The sequence below is a fragment of the Dendroctonus ponderosae genome, unplaced genomic scaffold (assembly GCF_020466585.1).
Source record: "Dendroctonus ponderosae isolate FM_Combo_2020 unplaced genomic scaffold, Dpon_F_20191213v2 Dpon_F_20191213_8, whole genome shotgun sequence".
Lineage (NCBI taxonomy): Eukaryota > Metazoa > Arthropoda > Insecta > Coleoptera > Curculionidae > Dendroctonus > Dendroctonus ponderosae.
In genome coordinates this window covers 10,022,259-10,045,391 of record NW_026019016.1, presented here as the reverse complement: position 1 = coordinate 10,045,391, position 23,133 = coordinate 10,022,259, and the positions used below count along the sequence as shown (strand labels likewise).

General features: G+C 31.7%; 2 protein-coding genes across 5 annotated transcripts in view; both read right to left on the bottom strand.

Moving 5' to 3' along the window:
- Nucleotides 1–13,549, bottom strand: part of LOC125505323 — a 42,133-nt gene extending 28,584 nt beyond the window's left edge. The window contains exons 1-3 of one of the 4 annotated variants that reach the window (XR_007282087.1): nt 13,397–13,549; nt 10,025–10,164; nt 5,407–5,619 (exon numbers count right to left, since the gene is read on the bottom strand). Coding sequence is in view for 3 of the 4 variants with exons in the window: in XM_048668918.1 (XP_048524875.1) it covers nt 5,407–5,619; nt 13,397–13,485 (302 nt within the window). In the remaining variant the exon portion in view is untranslated. Of the gene's footprint in view, nt 1–5,406; nt 5,620–6,720; nt 6,750–9,991; nt 10,165–13,396 lie in introns of those variants that run through there. The other 3 variants (XM_048668920.1, XM_048668918.1, XM_048668919.1) reach the window with 3 other exon arrangements.
- A 166-nt stretch (nt 13,550–13,715) lies between these two features.
- The window catches only part of LOC109546365 (cGMP-dependent protein kinase, isozyme 1), a 21,578-nt gene continuing 12,160 nt past the window's right edge, over nt 13,716–23,133 (bottom strand). The window contains exons 5-14 of the mRNA XM_019917292.2: nt 22,535–22,749; nt 22,085–22,365; nt 18,155–18,324; nt 17,974–18,076; nt 17,683–17,919; nt 17,410–17,626; nt 17,132–17,349; nt 16,901–17,078; nt 16,656–16,844; nt 13,716–14,680 (exon numbers count right to left, since the gene is read on the bottom strand). Coding sequence (XP_019772851.1) covers nt 14,518–14,680; nt 16,656–16,844; nt 16,901–17,078; nt 17,132–17,349; nt 17,410–17,626; nt 17,683–17,919; nt 17,974–18,076; nt 18,155–18,324; nt 22,085–22,365; nt 22,535–22,749 — 1,971 coding nt within the window. The 3' untranslated portion in view covers nt 13,716–14,517. The remainder of the gene's footprint in view (nt 14,681–16,655; nt 16,845–16,900; nt 17,079–17,131; nt 17,350–17,409; nt 17,627–17,682; nt 17,920–17,973; nt 18,077–18,154; nt 18,325–22,084; nt 22,366–22,534; nt 22,750–23,133) is intronic.

Genomic DNA, 23,133 nt, shown 5'->3' with positions numbered 1-23,133 from the left:
TTCGGTTGATATTTTCAAATCTATCAAAATGGAAATGCTTAGAAGTTAAAGCCTATTCACGTTCTTGAACTTCATTTATTCAATTTGTGCTTCTTGTTAGCGTACATTCAAAATCAGCTGCTTCTGCTACACGCCTATGATGATGGCTTCCCATAAAGATGGCAAATAAATTGGAACGAGATTCAAAAGCCGAAGAGCATAAGTCATAAAAAGTAATTGGAAAATTAACTCGATTTCCGTCGGTAATAGGTTGTTCCCAAGAGAAAAAAATATGACGAGATTGAGCTCATACTTTATGCCCGATAATAAAATTTGTCTCCTTTAGCTATAAATTGCTGCCCTGTGGAACATAGATTTTATTCAATCGGATTTGATTGAAAAAAGAACCTAAAGAAAGTGGACACTTTTATGTAGGTACTACCATTAAGTAATAGCTAATTAAATTAAATAAAAGAGTTAGTTTTTGAAACGTTATGGAAGATGAATTATTTGGTATTCTATGACTAACCTTTAGACTAAACCATGAGAATAAATAAATATTTCTATGAATACGTCAATAAGTAAATCAAATTTTCAGTGAAACAAACATTTAATTTCATATTTTGCAAGTGTGTTTATCAAGATTCATTTGAACTTTGATTTAAGTTTACTGCATTAGTATCAGCAACACATTAAATTGTAATTCAAATTATTGTTGACAGTTGCACATTATTATATAATTGTACGTAAGAAAATATTGATTGGATCAATACAATGAAATTAAAAGTGAAGTTGAAACTTTGTTAGAGCGATTTGATTTTCGAATATATTTTGATTGTGGGGATTAATTTTCGGTGAATTTTATTGTAAATCCGCATAAAAAATACACATTTAAAAATATTTAGATTACAGAAGCTGGGCCTTTATTTAGACATTTGAATTAATTTTGAAACTACAACTTCAAACCAATTTTTTATTTTAAATTTAGTCAGCTGAAAAACGTGAAAATTCGAAGAGTTCTGTTGCAATGAGAATTGTCTGTTAAATCATTAATTTATAATTCTGCTTCCATCATTTTATAACGTTAAATTTCTAGTTCAAATTCTTATTTCTTTTTCCTATACTTTAGTCAGTTTTCCTCTCTTATACTTTCAATTCTTTTTATTAATTTGACTATGAGTCACAACAGCCAGGCTCCAAAAACTGTTGATATCGGAAATCCCAGCCGCTGACGTCAGAACGACGTCATCAAAAACGGAGGCTCTGTTTATCAGCTCTATAAATAACATAGAGCTCCCACGTATTTGTCGTAAAACGTTTAAATAATTAGTGCATTTAATTCGATTTCGCATCCATGAACGGCAAAACTGTTAAATTAGAGACAAAAGTGACTTTCCTGCGGTTAATTTGCAGAAACATTTCCAGGCATAGTTAACAGTGCTGAGCAATTTCTAAGCTTCTTTCAACAGTTAGTAGCAGTCATAAAGTAATTGTTCATACTTTTCGAGCCAAATGAATGAATATGAATTCTATAATTTATGAAACATGACTTACCTTTTTTCTCTCGAGTTATCGTCAGAATTGTGCACTTAACTTTCAACAATTTGCTTTAAAACATTAACTGCTAGTGGAAATCTGAGAGATGTAGTAACTGGCGTTCCGTTGCAGTTAAATCGTAACGGAAAATGAGGTTTTCAGGGTAAGATCTTCCGGTAAGGGCGCATGATCTTATTCATTGAAAAATCGGGCTCCGCTCTTTGGCGTCGTTTATGGGCCGTCTGGATATAGGGTGTCGTAGGTTGGAATTACAAGGGACGTCTGGATTCATGTAGGTGGAAAATGTGTGGGCTTTTGTTAAATTATGCAAAAGTCCTTTATGCACAGTGGAGTATTCAGGCCATTGTCAATGGTGTATAACAAAATATACTTTTTTGTTTTACATGCTTTTTATACCTTTGATCTTGTTTGATTTTGGACTGCTCTGTTCGCATACATTTAAATAACTAAACACATGTGTTTACTTCATTTTCAACATTAAAGTAATATTAATAATAAACAGTAGCTATTAATCTTAATTAATTAAGTGTATACGATGTTATATTTTCAGTCAGTTTTTACATTTATTTTTTTTTGAAAATATCCATAATTAATTTTTATTATTGCTATTGTTTTGTAATTTTTTTATATCCGTTATTAAAACCCGTTTTGCATAAAGATCTATTTTGGTTTTTTTTTTCAGCCTCGTGCCATTTTGTCAGTCTACTCGGCATTAGCCAAATTTACACAGATTAATCTGCTAGATATGTTTTTGTGTTGTATTCTTCTGATATATTTTTTGGATTCAACAGATTTACTTTTAACGTATGTTTTCCAATGTTCATTCTCTCAATATTGCATTAATTGATATTTAATTTTTTCGAGAAATTATTCAATACTAAAATCAATATTTAACAACGGGATGGGCAAAAAATCGGATTTTTATTTATATTTATTAACAGTCACGAAAGGTGGTCAAATTTAATCGCATTATAATTTACAAAATAAATAGAAATTTAAATATATGAGCATAGTCCTTTTAAACCCTGTAGTAGTAAAACACGCCTTCTTCTTGTGGGGCTTGATTGCCTGCTGATGAACCTGAACATTTGCTTTTCTAATAACCTGCTTGTTTTAAGTGACTCTTTCATACTTAATTTCCTGTACTTCATTCCTTCTAACATATTTCTTGCAGAAGTTCCTCACTGTCTTTTGGTCAACCAACTTGGTCTACATTGATTTTCAATGTTACAAGCGATATTGTCAGATTTTACTAAAATATATTTAACTGTACTTGCAACTTTTCGGTTTGTTCTCCCAAATTTGCCTTTAGAACTGCGATTTTTCACAAATAATACTGGGCCTAATGTTTTTCTGGGTCTGATCTTTTAAGCTTCGTTCAACATTTATTTTAATTACAAATCACATTCTTTTTTAATTGAATTGCTTTGTCACTATTAGCATTCACAATGTTTAAATTGCGTAATACTACCTATTTGACTACTTTTATTCATTAGGGTATTTTCCACTTTCATTATATTTTTCCTTACTGTCTTGTCAACTTGAGCAAATCCTTTCCCAACGAGTCACGCCTACACTAAATTATTCTTTTGCCACAACACACACTGGTACACTGTGTGTATTATTAGTGGCGATAATCGAAAATTGACGTCAAATTATGTGTACACATATAGATGAATTAGTGTTCAATTTTCGGTCTATTTTTGGATTTAAAACTGAGTTGGAAGGTTGACACCCCTATGACCTGTTTATTAATATATTGACTGAATATGGACGTCGGAAATATGGTAGATCTATTCAATTAATCATCCTAGCTTACGTTTGTATTTCTACATGCATTTAGAGTTTATTTATAAAACAATGAGTAGGGTTTCTGAATGAAACTACCATGTTTTTAATATTAAAATTCAGTCAAAAGGTACGTCTTCCTGGTAATTTACCGATGAACATAAACCAGACGAACAGTGTGAATCATGTTTTAACATAATCTCAATATATTACATTATATATTACAATTAATTTAGTCTGCAAGAAATGTATGTTTGTATTGCTAACTGTTAAATGGGTTAATGGTCAGTTTACAATCGGTTTTACTAATATGTCTCCGTCATTACACTGTTAATTTTAATATAAAATGGAATTTAATATAAATGAAAAAATGAAAATGAAACAGTAATAAAAATGTGTTTCTCGGTAATCTAGCTACATTCATTTTTTTCGTTATCGTTCAACAATATGATATCTATTTGCTTTTAGTTTATTAGGGTGTTTAAGTTTATAGCATGTGTTTAGAATATTAAACAAGAAGTAAAGTATTCTGAAAAATCAGAAAGTTTAATGTTTATTGTAAAGGTTTTCTGTGTTTCTTTTGCATCCAATTTAGAAAATATTATTGCCTTCTGTTTTTTTCAGTCTATTAGTATTCACAAATGCATATTCGATAATTATAATTCGCAGAATTTTAGTCCCTTTAAAAAAATGGTTAAAAAGCGCGTTTAAATTGTATTTTCAGTGTTTTGAAACATTTTCAAAACAGTGACAAGTCATTGGGTATGGTTATTGTAAATAATTTTTTTCCAAACATTTACAGAAAACGTTCGATTAGCATTTCAATCGTTTTGAATGAGGTCCGCTTAAAGTCGCAAATTTGTTTTCAGAAAAGAACTTACTTTTTAGATAGTAAAACATACAATTTAAAAAGACTGTTCAATTGAAAAAACATTGCTAGATGACGTTAGAAGCTAGAAATATACAATTTTCTAATAATAATGAGTTGAAAGCAAAACGTTTTCCACGTCCAAGAACACAAAAGTTGAAAATTCCTCTAACTTCCCAAATTTCTTTACTTGAGTTTTTTATTGAGTTATCAAATAAATCAATATAAAAATATGTTTCCTGAATTTTACCCAAACATTGGGGTGATATGAAGTTTAATTTTTTTAATCTCAATGCTAGATGTTGATCGCATTCACCAGTTTATCGTAATTTAAAGAGAGCTTAGCCTTTTCTCTTAAACTTGTACATAAATAGTCAGAATGAAAAATTACCCTATTAGGTACTGCAGGCCTATTTGTTCGTCCGACTAAATTTGTTCGATTTAAATGGTTCTGTTAGTTTAATCGTAAGTTGCGCAATGTAAATATAATTCCCAAAAAATATTTGCTTGAAGCTTGAACGGATAGTGGGTTGAACAAGTATGAGTGATATTTAATTATTGTTAATTTTATGGTTAAATTGCAATATTACTTGAACTTTATGCCATATATTTGTATGTGAAAACCCGATTTATTATACCAACTACTCAATCGCAATGCTGCTTAAAAAAATTCAAAGCAAATATAAGCGGGTATTTAATAATTTTTCAGCATAAAAACCTTTTATACTCGTTGCTGACTTTGAGGGGATTAATCGATCTATTGAAACGGTTATTAATTCACAAGGGGACAATGAAGTTACAATAAGTGAATGGTTTGTGCAATTTAAAATAGACATTTTTGTTTCTTAGAAACCAATTTAGTTAAGTACATAATGGCATGGAGTCAGTAGATATTAAAAGACAAGATACACTTGGGATCACACTCATATGATGAAATTGGTTTGTGTGCATCAAATCGCAATTACTAATATTTTGGAACGATAGAAAGTCAAAAAATGAGTCGGATTAGATATGTGGAAAAATTGCAAAATCCTGTGTTGGAAAGATAACCAAAGGGTCCAAGATCAAGCAGAAATAGAATCAACACCAAGAAAGAATTTAACTAATCTGCTAATTGTTAGCGTCTGTTAAAACACCAACGTTTCTAAATATACAATACGGCATATACTCATCAACGTTTCTACATATACATAGCTTTCAAAAAATGCACTTACCGATTGTTCGGAGACTTTCTAATTTTTAGATCCGCGATGAATTTATAGTCATTCTGCGGAACGGAGCATATGATGAAACGCTCAGAATTGTTCGTGGTCCATGGTAAGCCGCATCTTTCCCTATCCAGGTTAATCCCAACAGTTCTATGGGGACTGGCGTATTGTTGTAAACTGCAAGAACTGGCGCCTGATTCCTCGTCGCCTTCGTATCCACTAAAAAACATGAAATTTAGATTTAGGATTTTTCACATTTTCTATGCATTAACATATATTTGATTTTATTAGCTTTTCATTTTTAGATTGTTTTGATCGTTTTTTCTCTGCACTGCGAAGTCGAAAACTTTGAAATTTCTATATTCTTTAGCAAATAACTGATTGGCTTAATTTCTCACAGCACTTAGAATTGCTGTTTGGTTTTCTACTTTTCTTAGATCAGAACATTTTCTTTAATATAATTTATTTCAATGCCAAAATATAGGATTTTTACAGACAATTAGTAATGTATACTTTCAAAGTAGTTTTAGTTGATTTTGAACACTTAGCATAATTTAAATTTTCACAGTCGTATTGTGCACAAATCTTGTTTAGTAACAAAAAAAAGTAAACAAAAACAAGTATTGGATAATTATCTTTATATAATTTATGCCAACGCATATTTGTGTATAAGCTACTTGGCACTGAAATTATATAATTCTTCAAAAAAGTTACCTACTTCGATATGATGTTGTGTACCATTTTATTTAACTCAGTCGTTTAATAGTTCAGTTCAGCCACTTAATAATCACGGAGTTTTAAATGTACCTTGTAAAAAAGCTTCTTGTATTTTTTTAATTATGAAAGAAATAATTTGCTCCAATTATCTATTACATTTTGTTTTAATAATGCAAAACTAAAATGCATTATTCCTTGCAAGCGCGTGTTTGAACTTGCATAAAATTGAAATTATAGGAAGTAAATAAAATTCAAATATGCTTTTGTATATTTTGCTGCATCAGGAAGTGTAAAGCCGCGTAGTTTAAACAACATGAACTCGATTAAATATAGAAACTGTTGTATAGCTAAATAATTCACAATAAATGTTCCAATACTCAACCTATAATTCATTAGCCGGTAATTCAGGTAATTACTCTGAATTTGCTCTCGCCTTATTTCTATGAACATTCAAATGTGTGCGCTAATCATTTGTCATTGGAATCGCTTTTTGTAGCAATACGTTCGTGAGGAAAGATCACTATTTTTTATTTTTCAGGTAAAGTTTTGCTAAAGTTATTAATATTTACGCTTTTGCCTCATTTTTTAAAACTATCTACTTACAGATATAATGCCATACCCTCGTTCTGTCACATGTACGATGGAATATGTTAATAATTAACTCTCAAATGGTACACGCATTCTCGCATGTTATGTGTCTGTTTGAATTGAATTTTTCCTTCATAATGCATCATGGTAACATATAAAATTTCAAACAATCAATATTAAAAATGGTCAAATATTTACCTTGACATTAAAGTCAGTTTTTCTTCAAGCTTTTCAGTCAAAGATTAATTAACTGAAATAATTTGATGTGAGAATATTGAAGACTTTTGCTAACTTACAATTAAAGGTGTCCCTTAAGGTTCCGATATATTTTGTATATTGGTTCTATAGCTAATCTTAAGTAAATTTTTTCTAAATTTTATTAAATAAGAATCTCGTTTGATTTATTTTTTTCACTTTTCCTCAGCTCTCAACGGTTAAAAAAATATTGGAGTAAAAATAGAGCACATTTTTGGAATCAGAGGACTTGAATCAGAGAAAAATTGCCGATTATCAAATGTTTATAAAATTCCGCACTTACTGGACAAAGTAAAACAAATATGCTTGACACATTACAAAAAAATGGATTGTAAGTTTATCTTTGCCAAACGGTACAAGAACTTTTCCCGCGGGATCTTCTGCAAAGAATTTGCCTTTGTAAATTGCTTTCATTATTACATTAGCAAACAGATGAGTTCCTAATTAAAAATAGATTTTTAATTTTTACACCATCATATAAATATTTTCAAGCATAATTTTCTATGATGCATGATGCAAAACTGACGATTTTTTAGCAAAAATGGGAGGAATATTCAGAATCCTAGTTGCGACCGAATTAAGTGATATGTGCGGCTATTTTTGGGAGACACAGGAACGGCATAAAATAAAGCCAATACTTTTGGCACCAATTTATATAATTCACAACAATATACATATCATGATAGATGAATAGTCAAGAATTGGAAGCTTTTCTGATCTAACGGGACATTTTTTAGCACAATTTTGTACAATCCAGGACGTTGAAACTGATAACATTAGGCAACAGATAAAGCAGAGTAAGCAGTGAAACTTTACATAAAATACAAAGTAATTCATTTTTGATAAGGTAAATATGTTGATGATCGCGCCACATTTGATGAGCTAAAGGGTGCAATAAATGAAAGAAACATGTGCTCAAAATTTGATTTAATATTTTCTAATTTTACCTCCAAATCCTTCACCGTGATATAAGACTGCACGGATTATCTTCAAAATATATTTTCGTTTACTAAAGCGCTACATTGCCCAGTTTACCCGTCGCTACTATCAGAAAGCAAGGTGTTTTCTAAAGAAATTTATGTCGCACCTATTTTTAGAGGAACGAAACGGTGCCATTTCTTTAATTTTGCCCGGACCAACCCTTCGACACACCTTAAAGGTCATGTAAACGTTACTGGAGGAGTCGGCCGGATTATATTAAACGTAAAAATGTCTAAAGTGCAAGAAATTCGATATGAAAGTTCGATCGATCAGAGCACGTTTGGGTCGAATTGATTATTTCATTGCTCGATTTGACCTACACAAATTTGCTCAATATGGGCCAAGGTAAAAAATTAGGACCCTGATTACGTGCAATTCATTCTGGTTGTTTTGGATTCTTTTGAAGTTTGAAGTATCTTAAACATTTGGAATTTACTTGAAGTCGTTTCTTCAATTTACAAATAATCCCAAGTGCGTTTAATCTTAACTTTTGCATTACATCAAGCAAAATTTTCCATTTAACGGTCATCGACATCTTTACCTTCCACGTCTGGGGTAGCAAAAGCAAAAATCACATTTTAGCGTGCAGAAATTGGTGAAAATTCGGATTATTCCTGGAAGCAATTATAATAACACAAGAAAAGGTGGCCACACTTTAATCGATTTCTTAGAACAACAATCGCGTGTTCTTTCAAGACCATTGCCAAAAGAACGGAGTTGATCGATTTCATTCAGACGGCGGTTGAATTATTGAGTAAATCCAGAAGTTGTTTTTTATTTTGTTTCGCTGTTGAGGTGGTTTTGTTGCAAATAATCGAATATCCCGAGGTTAAAGGACGCGATGGGAAAAACAAGCTCGAGGGTATTTGATTATTCAAATAGAATTTTCTCAGTAATCACTTCTTTGCGAGGTTTGTAGCTGTTAAGTATGTTATGTAACTGATCCAATGCGAAGGTTTTGCTTGTTTCTGCAATTGTAAGCCGTTGCAGATAGATTCTAGTTTTGAATCTACCTAATAAAATGGACTTGAAATAACGTCCCAGGAGTATCTTCTATAAGTTGAAGTTTGTTTCAAGTTAATTCCTCTTCTTGCTTCATTTTATGATACAAAATTAAAATCCATTTTTCATAGTTTTTCATTGCCCATTTGCTTTAATAATCCGCTCATGTGAGCTAGTTATACTTTTTAAGGCTTCAATTTTTTAGTCTTATTTCAGACAGTTTAAATATATTCTTCTTCAGACATTTTAAATATATTTTTGAGTTAACCATGTTATGCAAAATTAATTTAGCTAGATATCCCGTAAGTAAATTCAAGCAGGGTCGTTTGGAAAATAAATTTTTCTGGTCTGAGTTCTTAAAGACACTTATTTAAAAATGTTAACTCTTTAAGTGGCGCCTATTTTTTTGGAAAAATAAATGTAATTCGATAAATTAAGTGTTCTTAGTTCTTTAGTTAGTTCGTTATAAATTGTTAGTGTCCATAGTTAAACATAGAGATCAGAATTTATTGACAATTTTTTTTCCACTTTTCGCTGTGTTTGTTCAGTCCTAATCATTTTAAAAATTCTTCAGAAGCGGAATGTTTCAGAATTTATAAAGCGTTACCCACTTGCTTGCACTTTCACAGCAATTTGTTTTTGCATTTTTCAGAAGCAATTTAGTTTTGTAAAACTTAAATGTTGAATAATTTTAGACAACAAAGCTTTTGAAAATATCGATTCTCCAGAATTAATGAAACAATCCAACTAAACGTTTTTAAACAAGTCTAAGAAGTTTCTAAAGCAGTATTTTCTAAAGAATTATTCCCAATTAAACAACACAGAACATAAGCAAATCAAATTTTAAACTTGAAGCGTGTGCACCATCGCTCTCAGACAGTGCAAGAGTGTCTCAAAACTCGAAAGCAGTGCTCACAACGAGAAACTCACCATAGAATAAATTTATGCTGCTACCATATGTACAAAATGAGTTAACATTCTGTGTGCTCTAAAACCCATCGTAATGTGCTAACAAATAAAAAAAATGAAGCATATGATTATTAATTACTGTGTCATCGTGGACGATGATGCTCGTTATCACCTTCCGTCCTCGCAGTCGAAAAACGTAATTTCTTCGGCGATTTGAAGCGTGGTAACCGCGACGCTCGACACCTGGAGGTCTTCTTTGCCGAAACTTTTCGACGCTGTGCTCTAGGTCGCGCTTGCGTTTTAACTTCAGCGCTGGAAAAAACAGGTGGTGAACTTTGGTAGTGCAAAGCATCGAGTTCCTTTTGGATAAGAACTGGAGAATATGGGGTAAAAGGGTTTCTCAACTATTCCCAAGTGTTGCGCAAGGATAATGCTGCCTACAGTGTCTTTAAACAATCCACATAATGGTTCTGAGGCTATGAGTACATGCAAGAAAATTAAATTTCACCGGCCACTTCAATTTCAACATGTGCCTCGGTTCAAGAGAAAATATACATCGCTAAAAGACCAAAAGGTTATTAAAAATCCAAAACTTTTTCGAGATATACTCGTTGGCAGATTTTTAAGACGACTATATAAATACCTGTGGTGTTGAAATACATAAAACGTCTTTTTGTCCTACCGAAAGCATGTGGAACTTTTACCAATTTTGCAAATGTTTCATGCGCCACCCGTAGATACTTTATCTGAACCAGTATTTTTTTTGCAAAAACACGCACTAACCGAAAAAGAATGGCACTAAATAACGCTTCAAGCAGAAATCAAATCGCTCTCAGACAGGTTTTATTTACGTCTATTTTGTTGAGCAGTTTAATTCATTTCTATTAAGTTCTGGCTACTAGGTAAATGTATAGCGTTGTTTCTATTGCACGTTCTTTTAATATAACATCTCATTTATTATATCCTATTTTATATCTGTTTGTTAGATCTTGTGGTATTTATAGAACTTCACATTCTCATCCTGGTGAAAACTGTTTACCCACTGCAATTAATTCCATTGTTTTGTTCGAGGCATTTGATTAACGTTTTAGCTCCTCTTGTCCATTCCCAAATCTTCACCATAAAAATATATTATTTTCAACACTATATAAGTGCGATATATTCTGCCTGCTTTTGAAGAACACGGTTTGTTCAATGGCGTCGCTTGTTAATATGTAATTATAATCGAATGTACATATATTGATATAAATGCAATGTAAAAAAATGCAATGGAAAACAGCTTCTGGAATTTTATTAAAATTTAAAGAGAGAAACATAAATCAAATTTTGAATTTTTTCCAATAACATTCAGACCCGCTGTTTAATGAAAAGGTCAACAGTTTAATTTTATGGAAAAATCAAAATTACATTTCGGGTGTAATCTGAATTAAAATTATTTTCATTCTTGACCACAGTATTCAGTTTGAATTTGAAAAACTTGGAATTACTTTTAGAGGGGCTCAACTTTCCCCTATGTCGTTGAGTGTCCTATAACTAGGAGAAAACGAACATTTCCTCCTAGTTATAGGTTTGTTGATTTTCTCATCCAAGGTCGGTTTAGGAACGATTTTTTGTTCAATTATTTAACTATTAAAGTACACTTTTTCAAACAGTCTTAACAATTAGGCCCCAGACGGAAACTCGTGCCCACAAAATGAATCATCAATGTCAAACTTTTATCAGAGCATGTTATTAACATTCATTAGAGGATATCAAATTAATGTTTTAATAAATATTGTTGTCTCCCTGGACTTCCATTTAATGCTAAAAGTTCTACCCAACTAAAAACAAACGCATAGGAAATGAGGCAAAAAGACACATGAAACACACCCACTATTACGGAAGGAACATTCCATGTGGTCACTTTTTATACTTGGAGGTGCGTGTCGGGCACATATAAAGAGTTGACCTATTGCGATAAACGTCCCGTAGGTTCGGAATAATTCTGAACTTAATTTTAGGCATTTTAGTTCACTATTCAATTGAAATTCAATGAATTATGCATTCATGTCAAGTTTAGTACGTGTTTTTTAACACTTCATTATTAGACTATTTATCACTGATTTGAAACTAGGTTTTTAGGTGCTATTTTTAAATTTTCCTAAGTATTTTTCCTGAATTGGCCGGATAAATCGACCACTTTTTAAGCTGCTAAGAAAATCACGAATTGAGAGCCCCGACTAGCTGTGTAATGGAAATCACGCGCAATGTTTCAATCAGGTTTTTAGATCTTCGCTTTCTCACATTTTTGAGCTGCTCAGTTAACAGTTCATTTCTCGTTGCATTCAAAAACTGCGAAAGTCCGAACTCATCAAAGGAAATTGTTCTTTATGCCGTACTGATTCCATGTAAAAAGCTGTTTTTCTTACAATAAATAATGAACATATCTTCCTATATCAAAAAGATAATTGCATTCTAATGGACATTATAATCTTGATGGCATTTTCAGAAGGTAATCTATAAAGTGATAAATTAAGTCGATTTCTTAAGCGTTTTAGGGATGAAATAACAGGCAACCACTTAATTATTGCAAAAACGACAAATACCAATTCATCAATCATGTATTCTATAGTAAAACGTGCCTCGCTCACATCGATTTCCTTAAGTATAGCCCAATTTCATAAACAATGTCGTTTCGATTATTTGGAAGCCTGTTTTAAAAGTCTACGTTTATCAGATAGAGGTAGTTCTAGCGCTTTAATGCAACCATTATTTGCTAGTTTTCGATATAAGCGTCATTTTATTTACAAACTGTTTATTATTATTGGCATATTTTGTTGTAAAATGTTTAAGGCTTGAGTAGTAGCACCGTTTTTTTACTGCAAACTACCTTTTATATTGCTGTAATCGCCTGTATTTAAATTTAAATATGTACAGTGTATATTTATGAATACTGGATCTTCTTAGAAAATTGTTCACTAAATATTCTTCGCCAGAAGGGATTTATAAAGTGACGCAATGAAAATTGTGGAATTGACTACAAAAGTATTATATTTCCTACTCAATTTAAAATAGCGCTGCTTCGTAATATATTATTAATTTCTATTCAAATTTAAATCCTGCTCAAAACACATTACCTAGAAGTTAGGAATATGTGAATTAGGTAACTAATAGATTTTCATCGGGAAAAGATCCTACAAAACACTTTATATCGACACATTATTAGATAAATACAATATAATTAAATATCTTCTAAATTAAGAGATTTCTTCAGATTTCAGAAAAATTATAAATTTAAGCATATTACTCTTCATAATTTTAAATTGTAATCAAGTTTCTGTCCTTATTATCACATTTTCCATTTAATTGTTAAAATGTATCCTAAGTCCAGAATCACTAAAAACAATAACATATGTAAAATAATTAACAAAAGTACGGATTAGGCTTCAAGATCAGAAAATTTTAATCTTTTATTAGCAGTTCGCTTTTAATCATTTTTCCAATTTAAATGCAGATAGTAAAAATTCTTAAAAGTGATTTAATTGTTTTGAACAAAAGCTCTCACCTCAAACTTTCGCTGAACGCCAAATATTCATCTTTACTGAAGCAGATTGTACGAAACACATATGTAAGAATATAACATTTACACTGCATGACTTCGACACTTATCAGTGACTTTGAAAACTATCGGGTGAATTTTAAATTGGCATATTTTATGCTAAAGTTACCTTTACCTATTGATTTAAAAGGTGTTTTATAAATATGTCAGCCTTGCCTAATTCATTCTTCTTTATACTTTCCGTTTTCAGCGTTTTCTGTTTTAGTGGTGGAGTATTAATCTTAAAGACACAAAATACTGCAGAATATGTAAATAAAATAAAAAATTATAAAAAAATTATTTATTAGATATGAACACGCAAACCCACGTCTGTTATATTATCAACTGATCACTTACTTGCTACGCTTAAAATGCAAATATATAAGATCTCTTTGTATGCACTACCACAATCTAATTATTAAGATTTCAGTTTATTGTTTTAGTTAAGTGATTTGTAAGCAAATTTGTAGTTTTCGCTCAAACGAATGTTACGTTTTCTTATCAGCTACGAATCTTACTAAGGTAGAATCTTTGATTGAACATATCACAGAGATACGATTAATTAGTTTGAATCAAAGGAAAATGGAAACATTTTACGCGTTTAACAGAATTTTCAGCAATATGATTTATAACAGCTATCTAAATCTTAAAAATCTAGTCTCCGTAGATTCTAGAAATATGGCTAAAAGTTTACTGTTGGCCCAATTTGTTTATATACATTTCTCAAATAAAGGCTATTTAATACCCTGTATTGGCCGTTTATAAAAACCAGGCATCGAAGCTAAACAATTAGAAAACAAGCTAAATTATTTATGAATTAGTCAAATTTATAACATTTAATTAAATTATCACTTTTACCTCTGCCTCTACATTAGTTAGTGGTGTTACAAAAGACTTTTTGCACCTTTTAACAATAAGATGGCACAAGAAGGTACTTACTAAACAAATTCTACGAATTAATTAATTTTCGATTTCAATTAAATTGTTGCTTCAATAACAATAATAATTATTACTAATTAACTTATTGTCGCCATTATAATCACCGCAAGGTTCCGTAAAAGCTAGGTATTAAACGCTTAATACCGATGTCAAAAATTCAAATCCCAATCGGATGTTTCATCCGGAGGAATATCATTGTCTTTCGGAAAACAGTCAAAATTGCTAGTATCGGTAGGGCTTCTGATTGGTTGCTGAATAGACGACGGGAGAGTTCCTGCTTCCAATCCATCCCAATCGAAGCCTTGAAACCATCTATAATGATAAAAAAAGCAAAATTAAGGTATTTAATTACTAAGTTTCTAAAGGTGCTATTTGAAGCAATAATACATGTTTATTTGTGCTACTCTTACTAATATTCTGCATTTTGAATGGACAGACGCAACATTTTTAAGGGTGGAATAAAACGTTATTTTATTAAAAATGATTATCGTCAATCTCGATGTTAGTTTTACAACTATAAACCTATTTCTTTTTAATGCCATTTTCAGTATTTACATTCAGCAAAGAAGATCTAAATGCAAAGTGAAAGATGACTTTTGTCCCTCGTTATGAGAGGCAATTTGGAAATGTATCTAATGTGAAAGAAATAGTATATTTCTTATTACTTTATCATCTTTTGTATAAGCAAACCGTGATGGGAATAAATTCATCTGTTGCTAAAAAAAATAACTAAAAACTACTGCTTCGTGATACAGAAGGAATTCATATTGACAGAGTAAATACCAAAAATTAATATTTTTGAAAACCACTATACGTTCTTATTTTCTATAAGCTTGTCTTTCTTGTTTGTTCAAATCTTCATTTTAGAACCGAATGTACGTTAATTATAAAATGCTTTTTATAATGAAATGCTTTTTTTTATCTTAGTGAAATCCGTTTTAATATTAAAATATGGTGTATCAGTTCTTAAACGAAAACGAATTTAACTTTTCTATAGAATAAGTGTTTAATTAATGTTTGCATTCTGCTGTTTATTTTATTTGGATTTTGATATGTTGGCATATTAAACTTTTATTTGTTGCTTGTATCACTTGGTTTATACTTGCGGAATTGTTATAAGCCTAATTAACTTGAACCGGACATATTGTAGAGAGCAGACATTATCAATTTATAATGATTGATTTTATGCAGTAGCAACTTCTAGAAAAGCCGAGTCAAATACGAGTATATTTTTATTTTCATTCTAACTCATACATTCTTTTTCTATAAGCGCGGCTTTCTCACATCATTAAGCAAAATGATTTACAATCTGAACAGTTAATTTAAATCTCAATAATTTCAGTTTTATATTTTGTTTGGTAAATTAATTTCATATTTATTTTGAATTGAAAAACTTTTCCAAAAATCTTGCAGGGATTTATTTTTAGGGCCCTCAAATCAAAACTTTGGAAAAATGATTTTTAATTAATAAATTTGCAAAGTGGATTTTCCGAGCAAATAAGAACATTTCTGACTAACATAATGATCTTTTTTTAATGACATTGCTGATTTAGTATTTCGGGTGAGCAAAAAAGTTATTAAAGAGAGCTAATAAAGAGAAAGATGTGAATTGAGAAAAATTGGATGAAGTACAGCGATTATCTACAATGTTTTGTTTCTTAAAGGAATAAAGCCAATAAAAATGCCTAGGCATTATTAAAAAAAAGTGAAAACAAACGATCACGCTAAAACGGAAACTTGTAGAAATTTTTTGTCATTTATTTAAATTTTCGTATTAAAGTACAAGCTTTAATAAATTGTTGAAGTTTTGCTACTACTCATTCACTAATTATTATATAATTAATATAGTTATTAAATATTGTTGTACTTGCATCTGTGTATGTTATGAATGTGAAGCATATAGTTAAATCTAACTTTTTAAGTGGACGCTACGCAAATTAATATCATTGGAAATTATTATTCAATTCAATTCAGAAAATTATTTTTTTTAATTGAAATTCCAATCAAACTATACTTCTCTGTCATCAGCAGAGTAACGCTGCGTTTCCGATAATCGTTTCTGTTGTGTACTATTTTACATCGACATATTTTGTTGATATTCGTTTCTAGTTTAAACAAAATTAATGTCAGAGGAACCAGCAAATATCCTTGAATATCCAGAATTGTAAATGCATGGCTTTTACTAATGTCGGAAGGATTTGGAAGGATTCTGAGAACGTACACTACCTTCAGCTCAGTTCATTGTCGAAAATCACATTGCAATTAATAAAAAAGTTGAATCACTTACTTGTGTTTTTTAATATCCGTAATTCCTCCACGTTGATACCCCAGACGTTCTGAAGGCATATCTCTGCAAAGCTTCTTAATCAAGCTTTGCGCAGATCTGCCCACATTGTATTTGGCAAAATCAATCATATCTATGCCTTTAAGGATCAGATTATAGGTTTTCATCGGGTCTGAAGCTGTGAATGGAGGGCTGGAAAATTATCACTGTTACTTCCGCTAATTTGTAAAATATTGGTAAATATTCACTTTCCGGTCAGCAGCTCGTACATGAGAATTCCCAAGGCCCAATAATCTACTGCTCGATCATGACCCTTATTGAGAATAGTTTCCGGTGCCACATACTCGGGAGTGCCGCAGAACGTCCAGGTTTTGCTGCTGTAACCCATTCTTTTTGAAAAGCCAAAGTCGACGAGTTTAACATGCCCTGAAAAAAGTTGTCACTAATTCAATCGCCTTTAGTTTGCTGCAATTATTTACCTCTACTATCCAAAAGAAGATTTTCTGGTTTAAGGTCACGATAGATTATTCCCCGACTGTGAAGGTACTCGAAAGCTTCAATTACACAGGCCGTGATAAATCTGCAAGTATGATCATCAAAGCATCCTCTATCCCTGAGAATCGTCCATACTTCGCCACCTAGGCAAGCCTCTAGAAGCATGTAGACGTACTTTGAATCTCTATAAGTTCTGTACAATCTAAAAAAAAACCATCGAGTATGAAACTTAAAAATCAAAGAACATTTGTGAATGCTCCACCTGCAGATGAATGGACTTCGACAGCCCAACATAATGTTTCTTTCGCTGTAAATGTGCTCTTGCTGCTGAGTATCGACGATATGTTGCTTTTTTAGGCATTTTAGAGCAAAAGTAAGCGACGAATCTTTGGTGTATTGCACAAGCTCTACACGACCAAAACCACCAATACCCAAAGTGGCAACCACTTCTAAGTCATCCAGTTTTATATAGTCGTATTCTGAAATTCATCAATAATCTCCTATATGTCTCTATTTTTTAAGATTAATATCTTACCTTGTTGCTCTGTAAACACAGGTCGGTTCATCCTCTCTGCATCTCCATAGTCCTTTTCCTTAATTTCGCTCAAACTGCCCAGAAGCTGATTGAATGAATCTCTATCTAATGTTAAGCATTCCACACCAGGATGCAGCGCAATCACTGAAGCCGTTCTGCAGTCTTCTTTTAAAAGCGCTTGCTCCCCAAAGTAGTCTCCTCTACCCAGTGTTCGAATTTCTTCTTCGTCCAAATGACCTAAATATTTTTGTTCATTTATTTGGTTTTAGTTTGAATAGTTATTTTTCTTACCTGGTAATCGTTGCGTTACTTTGACATTTCCACTGCTAATAATAAAGAATGTATCACCACTTGCTCCCTGCCTGATGATATACGCTCCAGCAGGATAAAATTCCTAAATAAAGTTTCGCTTTAAAATTAATTTTCCAAGTTTTTTGGTCAGTTGCTATGAATATTTCATACAGCGACTTACCACTTCTAAAACATCGGCGATTTTACTAAGAATATCATCGCTTAAGTTTTCTAATAAGGGCACAGATTTCAGGAAATTGATATTGTCTTGCAGACGTTGCAAACCAGTTCGTTTCATGATTTGCTGGAACACTTTGCGGTCTAGTTTCCATACTTTCGAGTCGGTTACAGCTATAAAAAATAAATTGTTAAACATTATACAATAATTTTTATTTTCCTCAATTATTTGCATTTAATACGACATTTGTTTGATAGTTTCAAGGAAATATATGATTTAACGGAGCCAAAGCTCTACAGCTCATTTTTCTATGATTATTAACAGCTACATTATGAAGCATTACAAATTTAATTCCAGTAATCTTTTAGATGAAAAATATATCTTGCAAAGATGCCACATATACTGTAAAATGTTATCAATTGATATATTTAGTGGTTGTTTGTTTTCTACTTTGGCACCATAGTTAAAGCAAACCTATTTTGGACATCAAAATCAGGTTTCTGCTTTAATTACTAAAAATTAAATAATATTTCTTACTATTTTCAATATTTTGGCTTAATAAAACCGACAGCGCGTTTTCGTACATAATTTATAAATCATACCTTATAAATGCAGCAAATCGTTATTTCTAAATTGTTAAATTAAATAAACGTCCCGTAAAATGTAATTTGTAAATTGAAAAATGTTCTATAAGGATATTGTTTGTTAATAAAAAATATAAAGTTTGCGTTATGGAAATGAAGTTTTTGTATTCAAAAGAACTTCTCTAACCTGATCTAAGGAAGTATATACTGTAGTATGCTAGAAACAGATCATTTTACTACTTTTTTTGTTTTTTAAGAGTTTTAGATTAAGTGCTTCATATTAGACCGTATAAGTAAAGTAAAATATGTTTATTTGTTTGGAACAGATATTCATAGCTTTTGAAATATTTATATTAATTCACTCGTCTGAATCTCAAACAATTTAAAAATGTAAATATCATCGCAACACTTAAATTTCCAATCAAAATATCTATTTCTTGTTAAGTATGTAAGTCATACTTGGTGTAGCATTATCAATAGAGAAAAATATGCAATTTAAAAAGTTTCTCTATGCGACAAAGACCCTTTTAGAATTTGAAAGTTTTTGTTTCGAGGCTAAACTGCTTCTACAGTTCTTTATCTTGCTTCAGTTGCACGTAGGCTGGAATCGGTTTAATTATTATTAATAACGAACAATCACAGTTATTTCGATGATCAAAACAATTTGAAAAGTTGCAAACATTTCCAAAATGTATTCAAGCTAATCAGCAATCAAGCATTTGCAAAAACACATGAAATATAAAAGCAGCAGGTTTTACATATTTTTCTAGAACAGTACTCGAATACTTTTATTAAATTTTTATTACTTGCTGCCCTTTATGTCAATTAATTAAATAATATCATACTTAAGTTTGCTTTCTTTATTATGAGTTTGATATTTAACTTTCACTTGTTCATTTAATATCTGGGAAGCTTGCCTGTTTTACAAAAATCTATCAAAATATTTTTTTTTGTAGTCTAAACAAAAAAAACTCTTACTGTAGATGTTGTTTCTGTACTGTGGAACCCATTTTTTACACAATTTAATCCACTGATGAAGAATCCTATTCTTTTTTTGTTCACCTTTGTCGAAGGAAATTGTTTCACAACTTGTGAAAGGTATCATCATCGAGCAGTATGAAGATACGAAGGAAACAATCTTACTGATTAAGACAAATCTGTGACTGCCGAAAAGTCGTCACGAAACCAATCTGACAAAGGAAAGTGTTTGCTTTAGCATGTTTGCTTAAATTTTTAACAATTTTACTTAATACGTAATCTCTTGTTTGTGCGAAATATCTACTAGAGAAAGAATCATCTGAAATAGCAACAAAATGATTCGGGCGTTTTATGTGCCTACTGAATTGGCTGAGGCAAATGTTCACATATTAGCAAGATATTAAAATTTGCATTGTATGTTGTGGACAATGATATTTATAATAAGCGATTTGAATATTGTCACAATAATTATAACTGGCAATTGTACACTTTTGATGAGTGACTCGGCTAATTATGATAAGTACAAAATACTTTTTACTGTTAGATCAACAGAATTAAATAAATGTAGGAGCGTTGTACTGGCATTAGGAGATTAACTTCTGTTGTTTGAAAATGTAGTTTTCCTACTTAATGTTTATTGTTGCTCTTATTTTCCAGAAACGGAAAAAATGTAGGTCAAATTTTCATTCATTAACACGGATTTTATGGAGGGGAATTAACGTATTTTAGAAAATGTTCATACAAAAAATGAGTCGAGAAATCTCGAATTGATAATCCATAATATGTATATTAATAATTCATAATATGTATATTAATAAGTATTAGCTGGACGGTTACATTAGTTGGGAAACTCCAGAGTTCAAATATTATGTGGCATGCATTTTTTTCGAAGAAACAAACATTTTTTATTTTTATAAGTCCTCAGTATACTTATAATATTTCTTCACATACATCTTACTCTGAGAGCTTTAAAATATTTGAAAACATACACGCTATTTTAATAATGAAATGTAATTGTAAAGCTTGATTATTTAAGAATTTGATTTAGTTGATTGTTTGCTCATACATAAATCCCCTAAACAACTACTAGCTGATATAAAAAATCTATTTTCAAATTTTTCATATTTTAGATTTCTTTTACTATCCTATTCGTTCATTAGTTAAGTCGGCTTTTACATTTGCAGCCAGTGAGACAGTGTAATAAGCACACAGAGGAAGTAGAGGTTCATAGAGTCATCTTCAACAATTTTCAGAAACTTAAAGATTGCCGATTGCAAGCGCTTAAAGTAATAAACGACATTTTCGTGGAGTTGAAAGGTGGGTGGTCACTGAGATCTACGAAAACCCACCAGGCTCCAGTAAGAAGAAGACGGAAGAAAGAAGGAGGAGGAACACTGAAAAAAAGGGTCGACTTACGATACTCCACGCTGATAAAGAACTGCTACGAGAATGCCGCTTTCCACGTGAAGATAACAGAATACATCAACACAGAAAAATTCCCATAAACAGAGGAGTTAGACTAGGAGACTCAATATCCCCAAAACTTTTCACCTTGACCTTGGAAAGAGTTTTCAAGACCTTGGATTGGGAGTTAAAAGACATTAACATTGACGGGAGGTACTTGAGCGATCTACGTTTTGCAGACGGCATTGTCCTGTTTAGCAGTGATCATAAGGAGCTCACCAACATGCTAAAGAAACTAAAAGAAATACCACAAGCAGTGGGGCTTAGGTAAGACATACTGAACTTAGGTAAGAACAAGATCATTAGTTCTTTGATGACCCAGGTCATCATAGACTGGAAAAAGAAAAAACTGGATCCAAACCGCAGAAGATCGACTACACTGGAGACAATTGGAAGAGGCCTCCGTTCAGCAGCGGATAGTGAAATGAAATGAATGAAAGTAATAAACTATCCGAGAAGTAAACATGAACATGAGTAAAACCGGGGAACTTAAATTGTCTAATATTTCTCTCTTTTGCAAAATTATTTAGAAAATTGATAGTTTAATAATCCTGACAGAGGAGGCAAAAAATTGCGTAAATAATTGAAAAACAGCAGCCATATAATTGTAATATGTTTTCATCCTTATTTTGTTAAGGTAAAAAATATGAATAAATTCCTGTTAAAACCCAAGTATATTGATGTATTTTCATTAAAGTTTGCACCCGGTGAAGTAATAGATTAAGATAACTATCCAGGTATTTTCAAGCAGTTCCTACAGTTCCGACTAAACATGTGAACAAAAAAGGATTGTCCTAAATAATTAGCATAAAATAACAGCAACCATTTCTAAGTGTGTAACAGGTCTCTTTTGTAAGAACTCGACGTTGACAAAAAAAAACAACACGACAAATTCTAAAATTTGTACCTCTAATTGATGCTGTTCTGGTGCAATTATACAAAATTGCCAGTTCTCCAAATGCTTTTCCTGGTCCCATGTGACCTAAAATCTTGTCGTCTTGTAGCACTTCGAAGTCACCTTCTGCAGAAACGAAGAGATGCACGCCTGCATGTCCTTGTCGAATAATATAAGACCCGGCCGGAAATTCTTTGGGCTCCATTGCGTCTACAATTTCGCGAATTTGGGACGTGTCCAGATTTTTGAGGAACGCATTATCCATTATAGCATCTTTTATCAGCTGTTTGGAGCTAAAATAATTCGTAAAGGTGACTGGATATTCATTTTATGCATTATTTAGAATAGTTTAAATAAACTATTATAATTCGCCAATTAGAACTGAGAAAGTTTTGAAAAGTTACTGCTGATAACGAAAAAATTCAAATGTATCAATCTACTTTTTCTTTACTTACTGCTTACCGAAAATCTTTTTCATATTTGTTAATTGTGATGTCGCTGCTTTGCAAATATTTCTCGCTCGATTCCGCAGAAACACCGTGTTTTTTGTGATGGGCTCCATTATCATTATGTACAATTACGGGAAGTGGAAGCCTGTTAGCCATCGCATGTTGCTCTTGTATGCTGGTCAGAATGTCTTCGCCCACAGGGCAAGTAGTTGTCTGATGAAGGACGCTCTAGAAAATGCGAAATTTGTACAAACGATATTGCTTAATTTTCAAAACGTCACATATTTGAAACCTGTAACTTAACAACGAAAAGTATAGAAAAACTCGACACAGAATAACCAATTCAACCAGGTTCTTGTTGACCAGCAATAGATCTACTTATGGGGTTCCCAAAATGTTAGTGCGCTATTTAATCAGGGGCCATTTAATCCAGCTTTAAATTCAGGGGGGGGGGTTATGTAGAAAAAATACAGTCTTTTGTTGTCTATGAAATTAGAAAAATTATCGTCGTTTTCTGCAAGGGTGGCGTAAGATTATTGCAAAATTTCATGTTTTCCGTCCCGTTTTGCATGTTTCTCGGAAGCAAAATGAGCAAGAACGCTCGTTTTTACA